This window comes from Zalophus californianus, chromosome 3 (genome assembly GCF_009762305.2).
Source record: "Zalophus californianus isolate mZalCal1 chromosome 3, mZalCal1.pri.v2, whole genome shotgun sequence".
NCBI classification, from domain to species: Eukaryota; Metazoa; Chordata; class Mammalia; order Carnivora; family Otariidae; genus Zalophus; species Zalophus californianus.
Genome location: NC_045597.1, coordinates 66,322,881 through 66,345,446, shown reverse-complemented (window position 1 = coordinate 66,345,446; position 22,566 = coordinate 66,322,881). Strand labels below are relative to the sequence as shown.

Below are 22,566 nucleotides of genomic sequence, written 5' to 3'. Positions count from 1 at the left end.
TTAGTTATAACAAACATTAAACACTAAACTGGCAAAAATCTTGTTAGCAACCCAACAATTTAGGCTTTTTTGAGGTCCCTTAATAAAAGAGTAATGCAAAGTGTGTAGTGAGGCCTTTTTATTTATTTGGTAAATTTATTTATTTGGTAGTAAGAAAATGGACTCTAAATCTTTACACGAAATTTGTCATAGCATTTTTCAAAAATAGTCTCCAGCTCTACATTTTGTGAGGAGATGGCAAATCCATGCACAGGTAAATCGTAAAATTTTAAAAGCAATATCAAAAAAGATGCAAGATGATTTTGCAACATACAGTTTGTTGTGAAACAGTTTTATTTTTAGGAATAATTTAATTTTTATTACAAATAAAAGAGGAATAAAAAGGAAGGAAGCTAATAGTCCATGTTATCTCTTTATCTTCATAAAATCCCCCTAAAGGAGGCTCAAAGGAGTTAAGAAACTTGTTCAAGGTCATAAGACCAGCCACTGGAAGAGTGAAGCACTTGGTTTTGAACTTTGGTCCATCTGACTATAAATCCTTGGGATGTGAATGTGCCTCCCATGACGATTCTCTCTGATTTCCACATAAAGGTCAACAGAATGTGAAATTAACAGAAGTCTCAAGTTCAATTAGTGATGTCATCCTAATTCTGCTCAACTTCTTCTATTCTTCTACCTATTTTATACTATAATAGATTTATCCCTGCAAAGCTCACCAACCCTTATTACTTCCTGAGAGTAAGAAGTTACTATACTGGAGAAGCAGAATTACTTTAGTTCATATATATATTTTAAACGTATGTTGCAAATGATTTCAATGGTGTGTGTATTACACATTCTCACATTAGAAGAGAAAGGGAAAAAAAAGAGTGAACGTTTTTCTTTTTGGGTAATTTAAAAAGTAAAATATGTTAGAATGAGCACAATATTTTCAAAGTGTCCTGCAAATTGTAATTTCAGAAAAACTATCCTGCTAAGTAATCACGTATGGCATTTAACAGAAATAGATAATGCTCTGGTGAGAAGCAAGTGGACAATGTCACGCAAAACCAAACCGCAAAGTGGAGGGGAGGAAACCAAACTTTAATTTTCAATCACTGAACTTCGGGGTTTAGAGAAGTTTTGAAACAAAGGCCAATTGTGAGTCTGTTCCCACGAGACGATCCTACATAATTCAGGACATAGGAATAATGAATGCAGACAAGAGAAAATTGCTGCAGGTTATGGAGGCAACTATGCAGAAGAGAATGTTCAGGCTACTGCAGAGATGTGGAATTTGAGGAGCAATTAAGTCAGAACTCGGTCGCTTGACCTCAGCTGCCTTCATTAGCCAGTAGCTCCAAGTTTATGAACATAATTACAGTGAACTAACTGCTTGTGTATTTATTTCTTGAATGCCTATTTTTCCTACTTGAATGTCAACTCCATGAAGGCATCTGTCTCTCTGTTCCCTGGCACAACCTGGCACAGAGCCAGCACGCAATAAATCTCCCTAATGCACAGCTTTGTGTCGTCTAGTGGTTAAAATCTTGGGCTCTGTAGTAGGACAGAGCTAAATTGAGATCTTAGTTCTTCCACATGTGAGTTATAATGGCTTTGCACAGGTCGTTAAACTTCTAGGCACTCAGTTTCCTTACCTGTGAAATGGGACAGTAATAGAACCTACCCCATATAGCTGTTGTGAGGATTAAACGGGATCATGAGTGTAAAGCGCAGGGCTAGCACATGGATGGGTCGCCATCTTAGCAGACTTCATCAGCCCTTCTTGTGCCGTAAGAGTTGGGTTGCTCATCTGCTTCTCGACTTGGAAGCTCATTTGGGTCATGTGGGGGAGCTTGTTTCAAGGAAGATCTGTACCCTGTCACCAGTCACCAGATTCTGATTTGCTAGGGCTGCAGGGAGGCTCAGAAATTTGCATTTTTAACAGGCATCTGGGAGTAGTTCAGATGCAGGGAGTCTTTAGACCACCCTTGGAGAAACACTTCTTTTGAAAGAGAATCCTCAATTCCCGGATTTCTGAAGAGATGGACAAACTAATAGTAATATATAATACGTGACTCTTGGGCCTGGGTAACGAAAGTAAAAGAAGAACTAGCATCTTGGGGTGGGGGTGGGGGTGAAAATGAATAGATTTCATTAAAATTCCAGCCTGGATAGCCAGCAAAATTTATGTTACTCCCATATTCACCAGTGACAGTTCCCCGAATGCCCAGTCTCTGTCTCCTCAATTCTTTCCAATACTGTCCCCTTCACAACTGGATTAGGAAAGGATCCTCATTTGCTTGGGTAAAGAACTCCTAGTGTTTCCCCAGAGACATGGAGTTCAGGAAAAGTAAAACAAATAGTCGTAAAGGGGGATAGGATGTCTCTGATTTTTAAAATCAGTCTTGTGATTATTTTTAAGCTGAAGGGCTGGTGTCTTTAAAACTCATGACTTATTGTCTTACCTTTTAGATCATATTATGGAAAAGTAAATTTGGGAGACTAAGGGCTTCCTTTTTTTTTTTTCCCCAAGTAAAAACTTTTAACATCAAAGTGCTGTAGATAAATAAACATTCACGTAAATGTTCCTCATGACTATCCTGGTCTAGCCCAAGGTCTTAACCACAGCCTTAGATTTCCCAAGCTCTATTCCCCCAACCCTGTCTCAGGTTTTTATTTGCTAATAATTAGTCAAGTACTCCTAATGGCACATTAACCCATACAGATATACTTAAAAGGTTCATTTTCAGCTAGTCACTCAAGTCCAGCTGGAAACTAGCCTTTAAAGTATATTTCTTTTCAAAAAAGAAAGAAAAGGAAATAGGAAAGAAAAAAAAAGAAACATTCATATGCACTCATGAGTGCTTGGAACTCAAGATGCCTGAGGTTCGAATTCCTCTTACCAGTAGGTTCTCTGGCTTGATGTCCCGGTGGACGATGTTCAGGCTATGCAGGTATTTGATGGCACTGGCCAGGTTGTAGAGCATCCCACTGGCATCTCGCTCCGTGTATTTGTTGGTTGAAGTAATAGCATCAAAGAGGTCTCCTCCCTGAGAAGAGACAGCAGGTGGAGCAGCAATTAGCAGATGGTCCAGTGGGGCCACCTGGAGAGACAACTGACACATTCTCAAGGAGACGAAGAAGCATGCAGGATCTCTGGGCTCCCAGGGCTTTCCCTGCCACTTCCCTCTCAAAGGCCCAGCAACTCCACCTGGGGATTTGTCTCCCCGCTGTGCAAGCCAGGGGCATGTCCTCCATGGCTCAAAGGAGCGGGATGAGATTCTCCGCCACTGGGACATGCAGTCATATCCGCAGCCCCAGCCGGGAGGGAGAGACAGAGCCAGGTCTGGTGGGTGCCCTGGTGGCATGTGTGACATGCCTCATCCCAACGGCCAGCAGAAGTTCAAAGTCACAACCCCAACCCTCCCAAAATGAGAAACAGGTAATCCTGCAGACCACACCCTTAACAAAATGTGCAGCTGCCTTATGAAGCTCACACACACACACACACACACACACACACACACACACACACACACACTCACTCAGTTCCCTTCATTCTCTAGACTCTGCTTTCTTGGAGTGGGTGTAGTAGTGTTTTCTTTTCCAATAATGTGCTTCTTTGTAAGAAGCAGAGAAAAGGGACCAGAAACTGTCATTCCAAAGATGAGGGAGAAAAGAGAGGAGGGAGGAGGGTGGAGGAATTTCCAAGAAAGTTTTCTAAGACCATTATTCATCTGAACTTTTGTTTCCCTTGTTCCTTGCTAACTTATTGTTATTTGGAGAAACAGAATGATTTTAGGCTCCAATTTTAGTTCTCTTTATTGGAAACCCTTTCAGAAATTTGGGTCTGATTTACTAAGGACGTTCGCATCGTTCTTGCACACAATGCACCAAATAGCTGAGCACGGGAGTCAATTGTGTTCATCTGTTGCCTAATGTGGTGAGGGATTTCATTTTTGTTTTTTTAAATAGCAAAAGCAAAATACAGGCCTTGCGGGCTGACAGTTTTCGAATCTCACTAAGCTGGCCTGTCCTCCGTTGCCCTGCACCACCTCCGCCCGGGAGGCTTCTCCCTCAGCCCATTCAGCCTTGGCAGGTCCCAACCTGAACACATACAGGAGCGTCAAAATGAGCGCCTTCTCCGCTTTCTGTTTCTCTCAAAGGCAAGGCTGCCCGAGGGTTCTGTGCCTCCCCAGGAGGCAGCATTTTCACTGTGGTCTACAGGAGCAGCACCTCGATGCAGCGGGATGGGTGTGCGGCTGTGTGTGGCGACCCACAATGATGCCACCTTTGTCCTAGTTGTCTAGGTAGGTGCCAGGCATCCTGTGACCTCATGTCTTCCGCATCCCCAACAACGCAGTCAACCAGTCCTTCCTGTAAGGCTGGTAAGGCGTGCCACGTACACAGCCAGTCCGCTCCATCTGCTGGGTAAAAGGTTTTGTTGTGCTGTCCCCGGGTGGTTCTCATGAGGCCTCACAACCTACACTGCTTCTGGCCTCTTTATTTACAGCATCCAGCGAATGGACTGTTACCTTCCCGCATGGGCTGTTGGCCTTTTCCTTCTCCCTTCAAGAAGTCGGCATTCCTTTCCCATGGCTCTCCGTGTCTGGGTGCCCCCCTTCATTCCAACCTGTCTCGATGCATCTCCTGCCACTCACTAGACCCGGGAGTCGCCTTTATGCTCCAGGTAGGAGATTCTTCCCCCATCACTAAAATGTGCCAAAACCACCCTGCGTTCTAGACCTGTCCTCCCGAGAGCCCCCTTCCTGGAAGGTCCCTTCGAGTGTCTTTGTCTTTATAACTCCTGCTGATCAGTTAGGGCCTGGCCGCAGGGCCGCCTCCTGCACAAGGCCTGCATTCCTCTGAACACATATGCAGTGTGTATGTGCACACATCTGTAGGCAGAAGTCCAAAGGCCTATTCTTATTAATTATGGAATTTCACTCGTAATTACTGTTACTTCACTGTTTTCCAGAATCCAGGCCTTGTTTATCCTACAGCTGCAGGCCCTCTTTGGCACACCACTGGACTCTTGAGAAGCGTGGCCCTAGCTACATTTGTTAGGGGGAAATGTTGTGGGAGCCTTTCAAGTCAAGCCTGGGGTTCGCCTTCACTTCCTGGGATGCTTCCAGACCTGGCCTCACAGCAGTTCTGGGTCAGCCTAAATTTAAGGGTATGATCTGGCAGTACAATGGATGAGTCCTGATGCTGGACCATGCAGACACTCTCTGGCCTTGTTAGGCTATCTTGGTCACCCAGAGGGAATGTTGAATGAAGTGAGGACCTCCCAGTGGTAACTTAGCTATTGTCACCTGATGAAACTTAAGAGTAACAGACTAGGCTTTCCCACCACAATGTGCTCTGAACTCTTAAGGCTTTGCCTCTTTCATTTCTCAGCTTCAGGTTTAAGTTAGTCTTAACTCTTCAAAAATCAGCCAATAAAAGGGGGCTAATCAATTTTTAATAGCACTCAGAGGGGCAAGAGAAATGGTTTGAATTTGTTGCTCTCAAAATTAAAGTCATTGTAAAAATCTTATCCTGGGTGCTGGAGAAAGTATATTTTACAATATTGGTAATTACCAAACTTTATTTGGCCATAAAGCACCAATGTAAAAATCTTCCGAATAACTGAAATCAACCTTTCTTTGTTGAAATAACAGTTTGCCATTTTTTATCTCCCTTGGTCTCAAATGTGACAATACCCTAGCGTCACTACAAACAAACAAGTCTCACCCCTCCGAAAAAGACAAATCTTAACACGAAGTAGGAAAAAGCAGGCTTCATCTGTAAATATAAATAACCACTAAAAAAAAAAAAAAAAGCCAAGAGATCTAAAGTAAAGCAACTCTGAATAATAAAAGCTTAAAGGACCCTCGAATGAACAGTTTTCTATATAGTAACAGATTAGTTTATTACATGCTGTCTTTGTCTTAAATCTTTACAGAGGAAATGCCACATTCCAGAGTGCTGATTCCTGCCACCAGCTGGGGCGTGTGATTCCAGACATGGTTCCTGGAGCCCGAGGCTCTCACCGATGGGTGCACACAGTTGATGCAGAGGGTGGTGTGACTAATTTACGACATTTTACAACTAAAGGAGAAATTAGTTACACCTTCAGTTATATTAACATAATAGAAAAAAGGCTTGAGAAAAATAGCACTTCATAAATACTAAACATTAAATTTGTAAAAACTTTTAGTTACTGAAAATTTTAAATATGGAAGTAGAGGGAATGGGCAAGTCAGCTTTAACTTAGATTCAACGATTATCAACATATGGCCATCTCTATATTCTATGATCTAATAAAATACAGATGTAATTTTATGTGACAGGACGAGGTTGTAACATCTACTGAAAGGCAGCAGAATATTTTCTAGTGCTATTTTTCTATTACATTGGTGACTAAAAGTTTAAAGCTTTTTTTTTTTTTTAATAAGAATGGTTGATACCTTTGGATGTAGTTCACGAAAAAGTGCACAATTTCTACGGCAATAATAACAGCAATGATCATTTCTGTCATACTTTCTGTGTATTAGAAAGTACATTAGTGGGGGCGCCTGGGGGGCTCAGTCAATTAAAGCGTCCGGCTCTTGATTTGGCTCAGGTCACGAACTCAGGGCCGTGAGATCGAGCCCCGCATTGGGCACCATGCTCAGCAGGGAGTCTGCTTCTCTTCCTCTCCCTCTCTCTCTGCCCCTCCCCCTCCTTAAAAAAAAAGTACATGGTGGAAGTCATCCCTCTTGCCTTCCCCATACCACTCCTGGTAGGTAATATTATTATTCTCATTTTATATTTGAGGAAACTGAGGTACAGAAAGGTATACCCAAGCTCAGAAACTATATAGGTCAAGGCTGGGACTTGAATGCTTCCAGTATAATTCTAGTGTTAATACTCGTACCCATTATGCCAATACATAGAAATGAGAGACTAAATATTGGTGGAAGGAAATAAAGGAGACGGCTCTCTCTATCAGATAGGAAAGTGTGGTGCCTTGTGTGGGTTTATTCTTTTTCCAAGATACACACCTTTACTAATTCCATGACAAGATACAGTTCCGTTGGCACATCCATCTCTTCGATCAGAAGAACAATATTGGGATGCTTCACTCTTCTTAAAATAGACACCTCGTTCTGGATCATGTGCTCCTGTTTAAGGGAAGAGTTACCTTAATCAATATACACATCAAAACATATGAGGAGCTAACTCCAATGAGTGAAGCTATCCTATTTGAGGATCAAAGGAGATATGTTTTGGTAAAATATAATGAGTATATCTTAGATTCTGATACTCAGTCTAGAATTGCCAAAAGATACTGAAGATCCTCAGATGACGCTTGCAACCTATCAGTATAACTATAATCGCATATAGAAGGATAGAATGAAACTTAGATCACAAAAGTAAATTAAGAAGCAAGCAAACAATAATAAGGAACAGAAATAACATATAATCATTCCAATTAACTTTTATTCCAAGAATATTTATAAAATTATATTCCAATAAATATATAACATTGTATTCCACCAAAATGCAACTCCTGGGATGAACTTATGTTTATTTGGGAACTGATCTGTGTGTTTCTACCTCCCCACCCCCACAACACTATATTTTCATAACAATAAGCCTTATACATACTTTGCCTCGACATTTGCTTTTCTTGATAATTTTCAGAGCATACTCCCTAGCGGTTGACCTGCAAAGAGAAAGTTATTTGTAAAAAATAAACTTAATTTCAAATCTGTTGAGTCATTTTGCTAAGGATTAATTTCTTACCCCCAGACCTTGCATCAAACTGGTATAAATATTTTGTAAAAGACTCTTTTTCCTTTTTACAAAGAAATATGTAAACCTTAAGGGGTTGACCAAGTGTAAGGATAACAACTATGCTAGCATAGAAACATCCTGAGCTGTTTTTTTTGAAGATTTTATTTATTTGTAAGACAGAGCACAAGCAGGAGGAGCAGCAGGCAGAGGGAGAAGCAGACTCTGCTGAGCAGGGAGCCTGATATGGGACTCGATCCCAGGACCCTGGAATCATAACCTGAGCCAAAGACAGATGCTTAACTGCTTGAGCCATCCAGATGCCCCATCCTGAGCTATTTAATGTTATACTTGTGATAAAACCACCACTACTGGGGTGCCTGGGTGGCTCAGTCAGTTAAGCATTCTGACTCTTAAAAAAAAATAAAATAAAATGAAAGCATTCTGACTCTTGATTTTGGCTCAGGTCATGATCTCAGGGTCCTGGGATGGAGCCTCATGTCAGGCTCTGAGCTCAGTGGGGAGTCTGCTTCAGGACTGTCTCTCTCCCTCTCCCTCTGCCCCTCCCCCCAGCATGCTCTCTCTCTCTCAAACAAATAAATCTTAAAAAAAACCCAAAAGCCAGGGCTCTAGAGTTCTTGAGGATTCTCCTTCTTATACAGCCCAGCCAACACTGCCCTTCCTCTGTGATGGGTGTGGGAGGGAGGGTTTAGTCATATAGCTACCTTTAAATAGCTTCCTAACTTGTGTTAATATTTCTAAGATAGTGTAGTGCCAAAAAGGACAGCTCTATTGTTGAAGGACGTATATTTAATAATCATAAGAAACCACTATTTTACAAGCATTTCCACTTCATTTCTGGTGGGGAACCAAAACAGCTTAGCTTTTTACCCATCGATAAAAGCCAACGTTAGGGATCCAAATGAATACAGTGGGAGTGGGGTTGATTAGGAACAAAAGTTTAAAATAGGGTTTTAACATCTTCAGTATGGAGAATCAAAGGGGGGATTTCCTAGTTATGTGTTTAGAGCAAGAGTGATCTGCCCATAAATTAAGAGGCCAGAGGGGCGCCTGGGTGGCTCAGTTGGTTAAGCGATTGCCTTCGGCTCAGGTCATGATCCTGGAGTCCCGGGATCGAGTCCCACATCAGGCTCCCTGCTCAGCAGGGAGTCTGCTTCTCCCTCTGACCCTCTCCCCTCTCATACTCTCTATCTCATTCTCTCTCTCAAATAAATAAATAAAATCTTAAAAAAAAAAAATAATTAAGAGGCCAGATACTAGCAGGGTGTCCCGAGGGCATGTTAGATACCATTTCATGTCATTTGCTAAAACGGCTTCTCCCACTCGACTTCCAGGCCCCTGTGTGTTAGATAAATGGGAGAGTGAAGTTACACACATGCAAGGAGAGTCCTCACATCAAAGAAGGACCACAGGGTCCCTTTACGTGGTCTCTTCTTAAGAGGCTTCTGAAGAGTTTGCAAATTTGAAAACCCTTAGTCAAGAGGAAAACTAAACGCTGAAGGATTTCTGGATTCTGCTTTTCATGAATCACTAAGAAAACTAAAATAAAACAAATCTGAGCTTCAAATCCATGACCCCTTTCCTATCTGGTTTAAAATGTTTCATGTGATGACAGAGAAAACTAGACTATTGGACTGACCGCTGTGATCAAAGCCAGCGATCCCAGGCAGGACCAAGGAGCTGGGGTGGAGGTGACACTCCACTCTGTGCTTCCACAAAGGGGACGGATGATGGGATGGTATTGGTGTGAAGGGGGATTTCTTAGTTTTGTCATTCCCCATGTTGCCATTTGATCCTCTTGTTTCCCCGGAATAAGTAACATTACAGGACTCAAAGCAAAGGGATGGCGTGGGACCGGGAAGACTGAGTCCCCCCCAAGAACCAGAAGGGCAAGGAGCAGAATCTCCAAGGAGCAAGTGGGTGTGTCGGCTGCCAGCACCCCAGGCAAACTAGGTTATGCCCTGAGCCTCGGGCTGAAGGGAAAATGTGAGCAAGCCTGGGCTGCAGTGGCCTCAGGGCTTACTAGGAAAACGGACTTTATGGGTTCCGTACCCAGAACCTTACCTAATAGGATTCAACACTCAGTTAGATTGACCCGTATTTTATATCAGACAGAGAGACCTGCAGAGGACCACCAAAAATTAATACCGCAAGTTTTCTTTCTTGATTCCTTGAGGGCAGAACTATAAAGTTATAATATAATCCTCAATTATTGGAAGTATATGTTTATAGGAAAGCAGCTGAGTCTGGAAAATAAGCCTGAAAACAGGTGTTAGTACTAAATGTATTTCATAAGAATAAAAATTTAACTTCTTGCTTTAAGTTGGTAAATGAAAACACTTGGCAAGAAATAAAACCTTAAACAAAGTATTTGCCTTCCTGTGTACCCAAACTCCGAGGACCTCTGTGCCCGTGTAATTACGCAGCGAGTGGTTATGAGCATGGTTCTTTGGTGGCTACAGAGGTGAGCAAAACCCGGGCATTTCAGACACAGGTAAGCAAAACCTGGTCCTTGAACCCAAGGAATCTACAGCTGGTTGTGGTGAGAATACTAGACACCGGGATTGCTGGTGAAACTACAGGCCATTTGCTTGTTTGTTCCTGAAATGACATTCTTGACCTTGCACGAAATCACGGAGCCTTGAATGCTGCGGTAAAGGCAGCAGCAGTGGCTGGCCAAACTGTTCGTTTTTTCCCTCCTATATGGGAACTCAATTTGTAAGGTCCCCTTCCTATTAAGTTTAACCCAAGGTTAGAGCCTGAACCATTAAGAGAGAAATTCAAATTTTACAAATTTGAACTAAATCCAATTTTTAGTATTTGTGCTAAAAATACAATGGTTTGGAGAAAGTTGTCTTGTTTAAACTTAGTGATTCTCAGCCCAGGGCCAATCTGCTCCCCACCCTCCTCCCTCACCCTGGGATGGGGGCGGCAGGGAGGGCAGCAGAATGCTTATCGATTGGGATGCCCTGGACTAACGTGCTTTTTGTTGTTGCTGTTATGGGAGGTTTGCTAGGTTTTCGAAGTACTAAGAAAATTTGTGTGGAAAAGGAAAAACAGCTTCCCAGGCATTCCCATAGTAGCATGTGATGAATTTCACGGCCATCCTTCCATTATGGGTTTGGTTCTCAAGCGGAGGGACTGGGGTCTTGTCCCTCTCTGTAGCCCCGTATGAGTCCAGGGTATGGCCTGAGCTAGCAAGGACTCCAAGCATGTTGGTTGAGTTGTGAAGATTCCAGATGGTGGCAGTTGGGACCCCTCAACAAAGAGGAATTAGTAAACACCGCCGTTCATTTGCTACATAATCATAATAAAGCCCATCTCAGCCTCCTCCTAAGGGGGTAATTGTGGAGAGCAGAGAACTGGGGCATCCCAGAGTGTCTGGTCAGACATCTCCGGAGTAGAGTTTGATTTTGAATTTGAGCGCAAGCCCAGTGCCAGAGCATCCTCAGGAAGGAAAGAAGGAAGAAAGAGCATGGCCGACTAGCTGAGACTCAGCTCAGCTTCGTCCTGACTCACCTGCCAAATCACACTTCGGAAGGAAATGCCTTCCAACCACAGGTCTGAGGTTTTGGAGGTTCTTGAGAATTCTGAAGACTTTCTAGGTAGATGCAACCCGGTTTTGTGGCCCTGAACTTTCAACCCGTTCAGATGTTCGGATGGGTTTGAGCCCACCTACACTCACTGCTCAAGCCCACAGTTTCCTTGAGCAGTTCCTCGGGTTTAAAAGCGAGGGAGGGAGGGAGGGAGGGAGGGAATCAGGAGCAGCTAGAATTTTAACACAATTCTGTTGCATACATTGCTAAAAAAGGCAGTGCAGGTGAAGAGGAGGGCCAAGAGCCATGGGAGACACTGTCACTGCCCCTAACTGCGCTGCTGGTACCCTTGGCTTGTATGCTAATTAGTCCTTAAAGAGCCAGGAAAGCCAAAGACCCCTCATTGCCAGCCCTCTACTCATGCTCTGACCTCTCACTAGTGCTTTTGAGCTCTTGTTCTCTTTGGGGCCTCAGGTAGTCTATAAAACAGCTTCGGAATAGAGCAAGTCTCAGTTCACCCACTTCCTTTGGCATGTCCTAGCGGCTCCTGAGGCCACTGGAGAAATGCCTACTGGGGAAGAGGCAGAAATCGAAATGGACCCGGTAGCCACTACCAAAGGATATGCTGGGACAGGACCGTGGAACAAAAGGCCTATGCGACACTATTATTGCATCCATTGTTATAGGAAGACCTTCCCTGGGATGGTATCTTCTTAACAGAGGAGGGACACACTTGCTCTTGTTAAGACATATGTATCCTTCAAAATACGGCAGGATGTACCCACAAGCAATGTGTGCCATTCACAACATGCTCAGCTCGTTTTTATTTTCCTGGACCTCTGGAAAATATTAAAAGAATGTTCCATGATGCCTCCAGGGAGAGAGGGCACATGCCATATGTCCTCCTTCAGCAGGAGCGGAATACTAACACTTGGTGGAGAAATCTGGTGTGTAGACTTGGAAGGTTCATATGATGAAACCCAAGATGTGAACGCATGCAAAATGAACACAATCCAAACCGGAAAGAAAGACATTAATTCTGGACGGAGACATGAGACATTTCCATTGTGGGAAGACAAGTAACTGTTGGGTGAAGCCGCCCTCGTGATCCCTGTGCTAGCGAGGAGAGACAGCACATAGCTGCCATGCCAGTCTCAACAGATGACGCACACTGGCAGATCACCAGATACCCCACGTAGGAAGGGCATGGCAATCTGCTCAAAATGGGATTTTTTGCTACAGTGGAAAAAAAGGTAAAAAGAGTTGAATTTACTATCAGTAAAAGTATAAGTGAAATATAAAATTATATAAACACACATACACACACACACGTCCATCCATTGCCTTAAGACTGGCTTTCCTGATTTAATTTCTATCTTTTTTGTATGGGGACAAATGCGGTGTATGTCACTTTAGATCAGCTAAGCTACATTCTCCTGAGAGACTCTTTGTTGGCGGCAATAGAATGGTCAAAAGTGTGGGTGCTGGACCCAGGTCTTTCTAAGTACCTACTAGCTGAGCAACCTTGGGCATTTAACTTCTTAAGGCAAATCTTTGTCTGCTATAAAATGGAGACAATATTGACATTATGGGATCATGATGACAATTACATGAACTATCGTAAGGGCTTTGCATATAGTTGACGCTCAGGAAACAGTGGTTGTTCCTGTTTCTGGAGGTGTGAGGCCTAGGAAAGTAATGGAGAACTTTCTGTATTTGGCAGTGATGCAACAAACCGCCAAACTCTGGTGGCAGTGGGGTGATTGAGGGACAGAGAGGAGAAAAGGTGGCCTCACAGTAACTCCTAAGGGGTTTTTCACACTACCATCCTCAAGCCCGTCCCTCACAAAGACTGGCAGCTACAGTGGCTTGCTGGAACTGGTGGGGATATTCCAGCCCAGCTGCCATGCTGCGGGAGGGGGGAGCAATTTTGAGATTTAATGCCCAAGGGTATCTTCACGAGGGCTCTGCGACCTCAGTCAGGGAGGCATCTTCCTAAGAGTGGCAAAGGGGGCAGGAGAGCAAATCACTGGCCAAACTCAGGACACTAGTGGTGCCTGAGGCCCCGTGTAGGCTTCCAGCTCCAAAGTGGCATGAATCTGCGCTTCTAAATCAAAGCTCCTGGAGAAGAACAAGCTCTGGATCTTGTGAGGCTAAAGCTTCTAGTCCAAGGCATCCTCTCTGAGTGGTGGAGCTGAGCGAAGGAGCATTATTCTCACACAGTGCTGACTAGTAGGCGCCCAGCCTTCCCGGGGGCAGAGAGAAGTGATAAGGCAGCCAGCAGTGAAATCTTCCTCAAGGAAGAAAGCAGGTTGCCCCTGACTTTTCAACGCTCTGCTCACCAGCTCTGAGCAGGGGCTCCTAACCAACCAGGTCCCTGTAGAGCAAGAAGCTGCTCAAGAAGTGAGTTCCAAATCAGACACTGAGCTGAGGGTTTGAGGCCACCTTAATCCGGGCTATGACTTTATTGGTTGTCACTTCATCTAGTAGCCACCGGCCACTGTCCTTGATTAGGTATCAAGATCTCAGGGATAAACGTTTTACTCCAAACCTCGTGCCTCTGGCCCCCAAGAGTACCAAGCTCATTCATTTGAAAACATTTCAATGTATTAAACACTGTTTTTGTTGGGATCAATACCTACGCATTTTAAAGCTTTTCAAGGTTATTATATTTAATTTGATGATAGTATGTTAGACTACACTGTATACAAGAATGTTCTGACCTCTACAAAATGTCTCAGAAAAGCGTCAAAAAAAAACCATTCAATATGTTTTTTTTTTTTTTTTTTTTAACACAATAAAAGGGCTTACCTGAAAGATCTGGCAAAGTTTTGCTGAGTACATTAAAAAGGAAAAATCAAAGTCCTTAATTTATAGATTGTCCCAGGAATCACTACATTTTTCAAATCTGTTGTTAGATGGGCTTTTCTTCTAGAAAAAAATTTTTTTTCTACATCTGGAGTTGAGACATTAACCTATTCCATATGTGCCACAGACGGCAAATAAAGACACACTCTTGGAAAACATAATGCCAAGTGTTTCCTTTAAAGTGCGACGCAAATGATACCCTTCTCACCTTTCTACACATTCCTTGACAACAGCAAAATTTCCATCTCCTATTGTCCTTCCGACTTTATATCGTTCTGTTATTGTGGCTGGAATCTGGAAGCCTTCCTCCGACACTTCTGGAAGAATCGTTAGTACATTTTTGTTGGTAGAAAAGGGAACGCAGATGTTGCATCAGAAAGGCATTTAGAAGGATAATCTCATAGACTGGAACCGATTCAGAATCGATATGTCACTTTCCGTACAGTGAGGCAAGCCCCCCGCCTCCTTCCCTGCTGACACTGTATACTCAACAGTTTTTACCAAGACGAATGATAAACCGAAAGGAAACCTAAGACATATGGGGTCCACTTCCACCAATGGGAGGGCGACCAACACTTTCTGTGGCCAAGGAGGAAGTTTCGGTCTTTGTGTTTCATGCCAATTTGAGCTATGGTGTTTATGGAATACCCACTGTCTACAGAGAAATGACATTCCTAGATGTGGCTCAGGAGGAAAATGTAGCTTAGAGGGGACTCTGGGCTGCCTGACACAGTGCAAGCATGAAGCATCCCTGCTGTTTGGACACTTAGCTTTACTGCATCCTGAAATGGAGATCTCCGTAAAATTCCTTATGAACTAAGCCCTGATTGTCCGCCGCCCCCCCCCCCACTCCCCAGTATCAATGAGCAGATTTTAGACAAATGTTCTCACCAGCAACCTGCATAGCAGATGTTGAGTTAAAATGGCAATATTTATTATGTCTGTGAACAGAACAGTTTTGTAGTTTCAATTATGTTAGTGCCACTAACACAACACATTTTCCCCCTTAAAATGCATTTTGAAATATTTTACAAATGCCTAATAATGCTTTAAATATCTAAGGCCATAAAACTAAATAAGCCACACTTAGGTCACATAAATATACTGGATAACCTTTAACATCTTTGGGGTGTAAAAAGCCTTTTATAGCTGGGCTCTAAAATTTACATGCTTTAAAGTTATAAATCCTAGCTCTCCCTCAGGCAACCTGGATACAAAATGGGATGGAAACCTAGTGCGCTTTCTGAATGTGCTCCTATTCTGACCTTTAATCATAAACTGAGACTAAACATTTCTTCTCAAAATAAAATTAAAACCTCAGGTGGTGCCTAGGCTTTCTCGGTGATTTCTGTCTTCTCCATTAGCCTGCAACACTGGCGAACGACAAACGGAAACTCACAATTATCACACATCTGCTTTAGGACCCTTATGTTGGTTCTGTGATCTGCACCACTCTGGGTTCTAGGGTGGATGGAATTTCTGGAAAGGATTGTACAAACGTAGGACATTTGCTGCGTTACTTTTACCCTTGGCATCTGTACAGCCTCTTTACCTCTTTATGGGTGACATTTTAGTCCTCACCCACTAGAAGCTATCACAGTGGTCTCTGGAATAAAGTGACAGCTGCAGCCAATTAACAGCCCCCCCCCCCAATCCCCACCGTCTCACACCCAAAGAAGCCAAAAATTTTGCCTCTGTTTGAAAGACTCACACTGGGAATTTTTATCTACTCCATGGGAATTAGAGGAGATCGTGGGAGAAGTTTCAAATCCATTGCAAAGCACCCAAATTTATAAAACATCTCTCAGATGACACGGTCTTAAGGCTCTTTACTACATGGATAATAAAAATAACCACCCTTGGCTGTCAGAAGCAAGGCTGACTCCAGGTAAGAAATGGAAGGAGGTACTTCACCCTTCCTTCCACTGGGGGCATCACTGAGGCACGAATCTGGAGCTCATGGCTTGCGATTTTTTTTTTTTTTCCCCTAATGATAAAATGTATCCTTGAGACTTTTGGCTAAGAAGGCTGTGCCAAAGTCTTAGCCAAGGACCATTTCATTTCATTAGGTAAATACAACACAGCAGAACAAAAGAGACTACTAGGATGGCTGAATTTCATACTTCTGGAAATTCAAAAAAAAAATCTGATATTGCACAGTAGTCAGGAAAGAATTCATGTGCAAATCACTTATCTCACTTGACATAATAAAAGGTACTTTTTTGGAAAATTAAATCATATCACTTCAAACAAATAAGGGATGCTGATTCTTTAACAGTGGCTTGATCATACCAGTCTTAAACTTTTCTGAATACTTTCTCATAATTGATTTGAGCCTGAAAATGACCCCCAGGGAGGAAGCAGGCATATATTACAATCTTATACAATTTTATAGAAGAGGAACTAAGATGTAGAGAGCTGAAGAGGCTTATCCCAAACAGTCCAATGAGGGGAGTCTGGGTAACTCAGCTGGTTAAGCATCCAACTCTTGATTTCAGCTCAGGTCATGATCTCAGGGTCCTGAGATCGAATCCTGTGTCAGGCTTCATGTTGGGGGTGGAGCCTGCTTAAGATTCTCTCCCCCACCCCAACCCTACCCCTTGTTCTCTCTGCCTCTCTAAAAAAAGAAAAACAAAGAAAGAATGAATGAAAAAACAAAATAAAACCAAAAACAAAACAATTCAGTGAGTTAGTGAAAAAGTCAATTCTGGAATCCAGGTCATTTGACCACATCACAGAGAAATTCTAAAATGACCTAACTTAAGGTACAAAGAATATTTTTGCAATTGCCATCAAGTAATTCTTTTTGTAAAGCCATATTTTCACATATTGAGTTCACTTTAGAGTACATCTGTAGAGCTGTAACAGTCAAGCAAGAGAGTAAATTATCTTTAATATACTGAAAATGAACAGAATTTGGGAAGACAAAGGCAGCAATTACTTCCTGCTGTTTTCAAAGTAGGCAATAGCTGGCCTTCTTAGAATACTTATGCCCTCCGAGGATGTGAAATATCTCCCAATTAGGCTAATTCCCTCTTCCTGTTCCCATAGAGTAGATATGATCCCTGGGGGAAACCATATGCAAACCTATCCCTATGAGCTGCTTTAGGTTTCTATTTCATAATGCTGGAGAAGCTACAGTTTCCTGAAGTAAATTTAGCCAACCCATCCCCTGCCCCCTGTAAGACTTCTCCTCAGACACCAAGTCCCAAGCTCACCACCTTCTCCAGGCCCATCGTTCTCGTCCATTGAGCTGCAGACTTTGGTGGATGCAAGGGAAGTAGAGGAGCCTCCATGTTGAGAGCTCTGTAAGGGAACAGAAACAGAGAATAAAAACACTTGGTCAGAGTGCCAGTCTGAAGATGCTAGGCCCAGCCCAGAATCTTGGGGGATAACTGCACCCACCACCAGGGACGATTTGGTCTTAACACTCAAAAGGGGAGGTTCTTAAGGCTATCCAATTAGATTACTTCTCTTTCCCGCCCTATTAACCAATAATAGATGGTTTAACTGTGTCAGGATAATCATTCTAAATTTGGATCTTCTGTGACTCTTTAGTCCTTTTTCTCAAAAATCAGCATCCCTTAGCTCACTGTTTAGGTCCGTCAGATTTTAAGCATCTCACCTCACTTCTCCACAGTCTATCTGCAAACAGGCCTCAAACATGGCGCCACTCTGATCTCATCCAAAATTTTTTCTATTCTTACCATAGGAAAAAAAAATTCTCTTCAGTTTGTTTTATGGAATATCCTAAAAGAAAAATACTGAGGCTTACCACATTCTTGGAGAAAAGTTAAAGAGTGGGTTTGTTAATTCCACTTTGAGATCGAGACACAAGCAACTAAGCAGGTTATCAATATGTTAAACGTTACAAAATAAGGCTGAGGCAAAGACAGGAATTAAAGCCTAAGCCTGGTGATTCCCTTGTATTTTTGGTGTATTTTGACCCAAGACCAATGAGAGCAGACAGGATAACAACTATATGACAAAGCTCAGAGGATGAAACAATACCAAATATTTAGTACTATGATTAGCTACAGGGCAGTACTTTAACAATGAACCTTTCCATCTCTGCTTCTATTCCTTGAGAACACAATTTGCATATTTCAATGCTATTTCTAAACAGTGAACACAGCTTGTCCTAAAAGATCTTCCTTCTGTTTCCCTGGGTTTATCCACTCGGTTGGCCTGATGGGAGCGGGAGGCGGTGAGGGGGCAGCATTGGCTCATGGTGCTGGCTGTCTGTGGAGCAGAGAGAAGGGAAAGAGCATCTGTAGTTGAATTGATAATGAAGAGGTGGCGAGAAGCAAAGCTGACCTATTTTTCCTCTGCTTACCTGTTTCCCTTCAACCTCCTCCCCACTCCATCCAGCCTTAACTGTACACAAAGTAGGAAGAGAGAGTTTTATAGATTACCCCCAACAGTATCTTGCATAGAAAAAAGCAAAGATTTTAGTTTTCACCAAAAAGATGAATATCATTGGGAAAATGTTACTTAAATCATTGCAGGGCCATTTGAGTCCACTGCCTGTTTTCCTGGGTGCGGTTAAGATAGGCATGTTCCATTGGACAAGTTCACCAAAGCTGACTGCTGACATTGGGGTGAAAGTTAAATTCACAGCAGGGATGCATCTGCTTCCTTACAGGACATCCTACAAGTTTTGTGGTTACTCTAGTCTACCCCTGAATCACACATAGTTTGTGTGCTGTGTCCTTTCTTTTTCCATATCGTAAGAATCTGCCACCCATCAGTCTGGTGACTTGAGCAGTTCTTTTCAGCCTTTCTCATCCAGCCTCCCTTTGAGATGAGCAGCACACATTTACCCTCTCTCAGGCTAGAAAGAGGGATTCCGATTGTGACCTTGAAACAGTTTTATTTTGGAGTGACACTAACTATGCGGTCATAACCAACTCTGTCGAAGGTACTGTAAATGTATGAGCTTCTAAGCCATGCTCTGTTGACTTTTACGGATGTCTGTTTGTGAAAACCTTGTATTTGTAATATTGGAACACAAGGCTTAGACAAGGCAGATTTATGATGTCCATGTCTGGAGAAAATAAACATTAACATTACCACATCTGAGGGGAAGGTGTGTGTTTTCCAGAAGGTGAGATCTTTTATCCCCTGTGTGATTGCTTTTGCTGTAGACATAATGTTGTTCCAAGCAGAAAAGCGGTACGTAAATGTCTAAAATGTAGACCTTCTCTTCTGGGCTTTCTGATCCTTGAATTTCTTCCAGCAGCATCACAAGTGGTGTTTCATAATGTAGACACATTGTGGTTTGGGGTGGCAGGTGCTGTCTTGTCATATGGTGTTTTAAATTTTAGAATACAGAGACACATTCTTTCATCAAGCACTAGAATTAATAGATTAGTAGCGTGTTTCCTAGCAAGATGTCCACATTTATGTACTCAATTCCAAAAGCTTGTTCTTTTAATAAGAACATCAGATACTCAAAATAGAACTCTGACCCAGAGTATATGAAGACATCTTTTAAACTGTAATGTTCGATCAACTTACTGGATATTATTCACTAAAGTGCCTTATCAACTAACAAATTGCATTTTCAACAGTGCCACCAAACGTCTGATGCCCTGAATGCTTGCCACAATGTCAGCTGTGTTTTCTCTGCCTTGTGGACAAAAACCCCTCAAGGTTTTAGGCTCTGGTTAAAAAAAAAAAAAAAAAAAGTAGGATTAACAAAGTTTGCTTACATTTAGAATTGCTTATTTTCAACTTTAGGTTTGCAAATGTACCCCCAAGTAATTTCAAATTTCATGCTGAGGGTAACAGACCATTTCAAGAGAAAAATTTATTTCCTTACAAATAGAGAACAGAGTGGAAAGTAGTCATTTTATTTATTATGCTCAAATAGAGTAAAATAAATGTATTAGATTCCTAATGGTGTTATCTCTTCTTTTTTTCCCAAAGAGGTAAGATAGTTAACATTATACACTTTCCAAGACAATGATTATTCATGGATTCAAAGAATTTCAGGGATTGGAGTAGACTTTAAATATTACCTTTCACCTTACTTCCATCCAGAGGCCAAATTCCCACTACAAAAGTCCCAGCCATTTAGTCAAATAGCCTCTGTCCAACCACCTCCATTACTGAACACATTATGTCCTGAGGCGGCCCCTTAACTGTTCATATGAGAAAAAGAAAGTTCTTCCTTATGTTAAAAAGATGTCCTTCTACATTTTCCATTTATTGGTCTTAGCTCTCACCTCTGGAGCTACCCAGTGCAGGTCTAATCCACATTTCATATGACAGTGCTTCAGGAATTTGGAATAGCTACTGGACCCCTTCTTCTCTTTTTCAATTTGGATATTCCCAGGTGTTTTTTTTTTTTTTTTTTTTTTTTTATTGTTCATCATAGAATAGGACTCCATGACCCTTTAACCACCCTGTGGATACACTCCAGTTCTCAATAACTCTAGTTAATGCGAGGGCTCAAAAGAAATGTAATATTCTAGGTGTACCCTGACTGGCACAGAGCAGAGGATAGAGCTTCTGCCTTACGAATGGAATAGTAATGCACTTAAAAGATTACATGGGCCTAGTGACAGCATCGTAACGTTTTAGCCTAACACTGAGCTCACGGTATGTCAGATCTCCCTAGTCTGTATTTGGGAGTTTGGTGTTTTGGATCGAGTCTAAGACTTCACATTAAATGTCATATTTATTACATTGATATCCTTGCAGACTGTTATTTTTTAGATTCTGCTTTTGTCACCTAATGTTTTTGTCCTCTCTCCCAGATGAAGTGATTCAGTAATCAACATGGTTCTTCGTGTATACTATTCACTAATCCTAAATATACTAATTTAGACAGTGCTGGAACATACTGATTACTGCCCATAAGTCTGATTGAAGGATTTGGAAAATAGTAAAGGGAAAATGTGTAAATTCTTGCTCTTTAAAATTAACCCAAAGAGATTAATCAGGCTTTATTTATGACCAACAGAAGCTGAAAAGCCCACTTGTATTTTTGCATGCTTACAAGTGAAATCAGTTTGCTTATTTGGTTTTTCTGAACAGATAAACCATTTTATAGTGTATATAATGATAAGATTTTGTGTTTGCTTCAGTTTGCTAATTCTAAGGCATCTGGGTGGTATAGTACAGAACATACAGTTATCTTAGAATTTAATGCAATTAGGTGCTCTAAAAGACATTGTGACATTTGAAATGTTATCACCTCCAAGCAGATTGAATGGGAACCAGGTGGGCAGGTCGCTCACACCTGGATGCTTTTATGACACACCTTCATAAAAGTACTGCCCTAAGTAAGAACACATCCTCAGTGTAGCTATTTAGCTTGGGATCATATAACAGATGGAGAACATAGCACACTTTTTGAAGTAAGTGAGAAAGCTGACATAACAGCTCTAACCACATTTTACCAAGATGTAGCTGATGACTATGTAGTTAAAAACAGTTCATTTAAAATATAATGGTACTAGTTACCCCTGCCATTTGTATTAATGGTGTCACTCAACTGAGGACTACACTGAATCAAGTTTGCAAAAATATCCAATTAATCCAACTGATCTACATAAGGTAGAAAAATCTCACCAGATAACTTTAGCTTTGACTGGATAATCATATCACTTCCGCTTCACATTCTGTCTTGGCACACAATTGTTACTTTGTTAATACTGATTTGAAAATTGTAAAAAAAAAAAAAAAGAACTTAAAAATCAAGTGGCTGAACTTCAGAAAGGAAACACAACCAGTAAATATTTAACAAACTCAAACTACTGTCTTGGTGATCTTGACTTGAGGTCTACAGAATCTCTAAAGATGACCACCTTTAATAAAAAAAAAAATTAACATACTCTTGGTGTTGAAAGCTTGAAACCTGAGGATTCTATGTGTGTCTAGAAAAAGCTGCACATTCATTTGTTTTCCAAGTGCATATAGAACAATAAGTTGGTGACATCAATCTGTAATAACTAATAAGGTTCTATTATGTGAAACAAGGCAAAGGGAATTCCTTTTTTCAAATTCTTCTGTCTGCATTCTTCATAGCATGTTTAGCCCAAAATACAGTTTATGGTATAGGTAGTCACGTGCATAACAAGAATCAATACTGAAAACTGTAAAATATTATCATCAAGATTTGGTCAAAGTTTTTGGAGAATGGTTATTCATGAAATTGGTTTACTCAGAGGAAGGAAAAATGAAAATGGGAATACTGGCATTAAATCGATGTTAGTGAAGCCACCCACGGGAGCCAAGACTTCAAAAATAAATGTATTTAGTTACAACTTTGTTTTATCAGGCAGCCCTCTTGCCTCTTGCGTCCAGTCTCTATACTCAAGCCAAGATCTATAAATTCAAAATCTGAACCATTTGTCCTGAGAAGACTGTTGTGTCCGGGAGAGGGGGG

General features: G+C 41.8%; 1 protein-coding gene across 4 annotated transcripts in view; it reads right to left on the bottom strand.

The window, feature by feature from the left end:
• The window catches only part of DCLK1 (doublecortin like kinase 1), a 340,291-nt gene that overhangs the window by 48,195 nt on the left and 269,530 nt on the right, over window positions 1-22,566 (bottom strand). For 2 of the 4 annotated variants that reach the window (XM_027589467.2, XM_027589468.2), the window contains exons 7-11: window positions 17,387-17,474; window positions 14,377-14,485; window positions 7,618-7,675; window positions 7,011-7,130; window positions 2,886-3,032 (exon numbers count right to left, since the gene is read on the bottom strand). In XM_027589467.2, the coding sequence (XP_027445268.1) occupies window positions 2,886-3,032; window positions 7,011-7,130; window positions 7,618-7,675; window positions 14,377-14,485; window positions 17,387-17,474 (522 nt within the window). The remainder of the gene's footprint in view (window positions 1-2,885; window positions 3,033-7,010; window positions 7,131-7,617; window positions 7,676-14,376; window positions 14,486-17,386; window positions 17,475-22,566) is intronic. The other 2 variants (XM_027589470.2, XM_027589469.2) reach the window with 1 other exon arrangement.